Source organism: Sapajus apella, unplaced genomic scaffold (genome assembly GCF_009761245.1).
Source record: "Sapajus apella isolate SASKATOON/1434 unplaced genomic scaffold, GSC_monkey_1.0 scaffold2020, whole genome shotgun sequence".
Lineage (NCBI taxonomy): Eukaryota > Metazoa > Chordata > Mammalia > Primates > Cebidae > Sapajus > Sapajus apella.
This window is the reverse complement of record NW_022438946.1, coordinates 5,963-11,351: the sequence shown is the minus strand read 5'-3', so window position 1 is coordinate 11,351 and position 5,389 is coordinate 5,963. Positions and strand designations below refer to the sequence as shown.

The 5,389-nt window shown below is 50.2% G+C and overlaps 1 protein-coding gene across 1 annotated transcript; it reads left to right on the top strand.

Annotated features, from left to right (window-relative positions):
• Positions 1-58: 58 nt before the first annotated feature.
• On the top strand, positions 59-4,984 carry LOC116547076 (DNA dC->dU-editing enzyme APOBEC-3G-like; the record flags this gene model as incomplete). The annotated part of the gene is made up of 3 exons (XM_032273140.1): positions 59-347; positions 787-902; positions 3,906-4,984. Coding segments are annotated over 3 exons (483 nt in total), but the record flags the coding sequence as incomplete, so codon positions are not given.
• Positions 4,985-5,389: the final 405 nt, after the last annotated feature.

The following is a 5,389-nucleotide window of genomic DNA, read 5'->3' as shown; positions in this document are numbered from 1 at the left end:
TCCAGGCTGTCCCTCCCTGCTCACAAAAGATGGCCTCACACCTTGCTATCTTTTCTAGGCTTCAAATAATCCTGGTTTCCCTGAAGCCCGCCATGCAGAACTGTGCCTCCTGGACCTGATTTCCTTTTGGAAGCTGGACCTGGCCCAGCGCTACAGGGTCACCTGCTTTATCTCCTGGAGCCCCTGCTTCAGCTGTGCCCGGAAGGTGGCTGAATTCCTTCAAGAGAACCCACACGTGAACCTGCGCATCTTCGCTGCCCGCATCTATGATTATCACCCAGGATATGAGGAGGGGCTGTGCAGGCTGGGCTGGGCTGGGGCCCCAATTTCCATGATGAAATACAGCGGTGAGAATGGAAGCCTGCAGTGAGGTGGGGTCAGCCGGAGCAGGAGAGGGCCCTGGGGAGTTAGTAGAAAGTGGGGAGGGCGGGCATCCCTGGGGGAGAGGCCTTGGTCTGCTGCCTGCAGAGGCGAGAGCTGCACACTGGGCCTGACTTTGGGGTCTATGGGAAGAGAGAGGCCAGGCCAGGAGATGGAGGCTTGGGAAGGGAGGGGAGGGTGGCTGGAAGTGGAAGAAGGACTTGGGGCTTCCAGAAGAATGAGACCTGGGCTGGCTCAGATTCCAATGGGAAGGAAGTGTCTGATGAAGGAGGGAAGTCCTTAGGGGAGGGAGAGGGGAAGGAGGGACTGAAAACAGCATGTGGAAGTCTGTCCTGAGAGTCAGGGCCCTCGGTGCCTTCCCCTCCCCACAGGAGAACGTGACTTATCTCCCCTGTCCTGTTTCAGAGTTTAGGCACTGCTGGGACACCTTTGTGGATCACCAGGGATGCCGCTTCAAGCCCTGGAAGGGACTAAATAAGCATAGCCAAGCCCTGAGTGGGAGGCTGCAGGCCATTCTCCAGGTGAGGGCTCCCTCCCTCTGCCCAGTGCCCCATCGGCCTCCCCTCCTCCCCTCTCCCCCGGGCCTTGCCTTCCCCTCTGCTCAGAGCCTCCTCTGGGTTCCCTGCTCCCCCAAGGGCACCCAGCTCTGTCTCTCCCTTTCCTTCTCACAGCTTCCCTCTCTCTCCCATCTCCCGTGTCCCCCCTCCTCTCCCGTCATTGTCCCTGTCCCCAGGGCTCCTCCCTGTGCCCTCTTTCTACTCTCTCAGTCCGTGCTCCATTCAACTCCCCTGCTCTTCCTGAATCAGGGAAACCGATGGATGATCCTCAGTCTCTAAGGAAGGCAGAGACCTGGGTTGAGCAGCAGAATAAAAGATCTTCCAAGAAATGCAACCAGGCCGTTCACCACCATCTCCAGCTGATCACAGACGCCAGCAAAGCAATGCACTCTTGACAAGTAGATTATTTTAAAAATTAGAGCGAATTACTTTTAATCAAAAATTTATGTGATGTTTCAAGAATGCAGTAGTGAGATTGTGCTCAATACTCTCAGAAAGGTTTCAACCCTACTCATCCAGTGACAATTTGAATTGGCTTTATATGTAGAGGAATAAAATGAAATACTTTTTTTTTTTTTTTGAGACAGTGTCTCACTTTGTCACCCAGGCTAGAATGCAATGGCATGATCTTGGCTCACTGCAACCTCTGCCTTCCAGGTTCAAGCAATTCTCCTGCCTCAGCCTCCCGAGCAGCTAGGACTACAGGCACACGCCACCATGCCTGGCTAATTTTTGCATTTTTAGTAGAGACGGCATTTCACCTTGTTGGCCATGATGGTCTCGATCTCTTGACCTCGTGATCTGCCTGCCTCGGCCTCCCAAAGTGCTAGGATTACAGGTGTGAGCCACTGCACCCAGCCTAAATCTACCCTTTATAAGGACATCAGACATATTGGATTAGGAACCACCCCGATGACTTCATCCACCATGCCTGGCCTTTCTTATATTGGAGACTTACCTATGTAAAAGCTAAGCTATGTCTACATGAGGGCGAGCTGACAGTGTGACAAGATTTATTACTTTGTTTATATATATATATATATATATATTTTTTTTTTTAATAAAGACGGGGTTTCACCATGTTGGTCAGGCTGGTCTTGAACTCCTGACCTCAGGTGATCCACCCGCCTTGGCCTCCAAAGTGCTTGGATTACAGGCGTGAGCCACCACGCCCGGCCTACTTTGTTGATAGAAAGAAAGTTATCCAGGGCCAGGCCTGGTGACTCATGCCTGTAATCCCAGCACTGTGGGAGGCCGAGGTGGGTGGATCACCTGAGGTCAGGAGTTTGAGACCAGCCTGGCCAACATGGTGAAACCTCATCTCTAATAAAATGCAAACATTAGCTGGGAATGGTGGCAGGTGCTGTAATCCCAACTACTCGAGAGGCTGAGGCAGGAGAGTTGCTTGAACCTGGGAGGCAGAGGTTGTAGTGAGCCAAGACTGAGCCACTGCACTTCAGCCTGATCTAGGTAATTTAGTTTGACATCAAATACACAAAGGCACAATAAATGCAAGCACTGATGGGAAGTAAAGTACGTGCTTACCAGGGAGGATGATCGCTTTCTCCAAATGAGGGTGAAATCACCTTTTTTAAACTTGTCGAGGTGCAAACCTCACAGCCCAGGTCAACAGGAGGAAAATAGCCCTCCTAGGCTGAGTGTGGTGGCTCTGCACTTTGGGAGGCTGAGGCTGGTGGATCACAAGGTCAGGAGTTCAAGACCAGCCTGGCCAATATGGTGAAACCCTGTCTCTACTAAAAATATAAAAATTAGCCAGGCATGATGGCGGGTGCCTGTAATCCCAGCTACTCAGGAGGCTGAGTCAGGAGAATTACTTGAACCCAGGAGGCAGAGGTTACAGTGAGCTGAGATCACACCACTGTACTCCAGCCTTGGTGACTGGGTAAGACTCTGTCAAAAACAAAAACAAAACAAAACAAACCCTCCTAACAGGAAATCTCCCAAACAGAAGGGGGAAAGACCCCTCCCCAACCTTATCCCAAATAAAACAGAATGCAAACCCAATTCTGGAGTTTTGTCCAAGAAAGATCTCCCAGGGGCTGAAGAGGTTACCAGTGTGGTTACCTCCCACCATAGTTTGGTGGGCTGGTGATTCCTCTGGAGGATCCCACTTCTGACACCATGTATGTCAAAGTCAAAACTGTGGAGGGGAATCTCTAAATTTATTTTATTTCTGTGGGAAGTAGAAAAGTTCACTTTTAGTTTCTTTTCTTGTTAAAAAATAAGTGTGCTAATAACTCTTTGTTAAACCCTATCGTATGTAGCTGTTAGACATGCCATGCTTACAGGCACATAGTACATTCTACGACCTTGTACTTTAACCAAGATATCTGTACTGGATGTGCTTGTTCACAGCCATGTCCCAGCTCTCCATTGCTTTTACCTGTCTGAAAAAGTTTTAAGTTATTAGCCAACTGGGTTTTAGTTTAGATTGTGAGGTCTGGCTCCAGCCAATGGAGATCAGACGCAGCCGTAAGAATGACCCCAAACGCTTAAAAAAAAATTGTATGTTTTCCTTTGTTCATTGTACTCTCGTGGCAAGATGGCTAGTGAGTGTACCCTTTCTGCAGTCCAGGAAGTAAAATTGCATTGCTAAAAATTCCTTTGTCTCAGTGCTCGTTTTTCTTTTTTTTTTTTTTTTTTGGAGACGGAGTTTCGCTCTTGTTACCCAGGCTGGAGTGCAATGGCGCGATCTCGGCTCACCGCAACCTCCGCCTCCTGGGTTCAGGCAATTCTCCTGCCTCAGCCTCCTGAGCAGCTGGGATTACAGGCACACGCCACCATGCCCAGCTAATTTTTGTAATTTTAGTAGAGTCGGGGTTTCACCATGTTGACCAGGATGGTCTCGATCTCTTGACCTCGTGATCCACCCGCCTCGGCCTCCCAAAGTGCTGGGATTACAGGCTTGAGCCACCGCGCCCGGCTTGTGCTCGTTTTTCTTTGCAGCACCAATCATCTATTTCCAACAATTTGGGAAGAAGAATTGCAATTCAGCATGTACATAAGGAACAAAGGGAAGGTTAAAGATTTTATAACAAGGAGAAATATTTCTGTTCCTCTTTCAGAAAGTTCATGCGCCCTAGGAAGGGTTGGAGCTGGCAGGTTCCATTGATGAGCCACTGTAGTAGGCATCGTGAGCTCAAGAGTTGCAGCAATTTATCTCAGAAGTTGTAGGTGAAGCTGGTTTCAGGGTACAGGATGAGCAGTTTCAGCCATCAGGCTCGTGGAAGCAATATTCTGTAGCCTAAGTGCTTTCCCCTATTGGCTCCTGGCCTCTGTTTTAGTTGGGCATGACAAGAATGACCTAATGCTTAGCATCAGTTCTTACAAAAGATGTTTCTCAAAACTTAACTTTCACACTTATGTATATTTCTACTACTCATTTATATTCAGTTCAATGACAAGATTCAGGTATGTTGGGGAGATGGAAGGAGCCAGGCTAGTGGGCCCCAGGATGGGAGGAAGGAGTCTGGGGGTGTCGGATGGAGGTTGCTCTGGAGGCAGAAACAGCCTCTCACTGGCAGGTTGGGGAAGTGTGGAGGAGGCAGCGGTGTTGGGCACTGAGGGGCGGTACTTAGGGCAGGAGCAGCTCAGAAGGCCCAGGCAGGGGTGAATCTGGTACAGGACAGAGGGAAGGCATGAGGAGGCTGAGCAGGAGCCAAGAGGAGCGAGGGGATCAGCTGCGAGGCTACCCTTCAGCTTGGGGACCAGAGATGGGTAGCTTTCATGCAGTGTCATGCGAGGCTGACGTGGCTCATCTCTTTTGTACACCCTCTTCCCAACCACATTCAAATTCTGAGATAAAAGAGGGAAGAAGGCAATCAGGCCCAACAGACCTCTCTCCCCTGACCCTGGGCCCACCCCTCCAAGAAGTGATCTCATGGCTGTCCGTGCTGGCTCAGTCCCTGCAGGCTCCCCTGAGACATTGTCCCAATGGCATCCCAGACTCCCCTGCCCCTCTCATGCTGTCCCTCCCTCCAATACACCCCTCAGGCCCTAACCTCTCACACTTCTGTTTTTTTGTTTTTTTTTTTTGAGATGAAGTTTTGCTCTTGTTGCCCAGGCTGGAGTGCAATGGCATGATCTCAGCTCACTGAAACTTCTGTCTCCCAGATTCAAGTGATTCTCCTGCCTCGGCATCCTCAGCCTCCCCAGTAGCTGGGATTACAGGCATGTGCCACCATGCCTGGCTAATTTTGTATTTTTAGTAGAGACAGGGGTTTCTCCATGTTGGTCAGGCTGGTCTTGAACTCTCGACCTCAGGTGATCCGCCCATCTCAGCCTCCCGTAGTGCTGGGATTATCAGCGTGAGCCACCATGCCAGGTCCTCTCATCCTTAGAAGATGTGATCTGCACACATGCCCCTTTGTCATGCAGTCTGCAAAGCCCATGTTGGAATCATGGTGGCTCACAGTTGTGGTGGAGGTGAG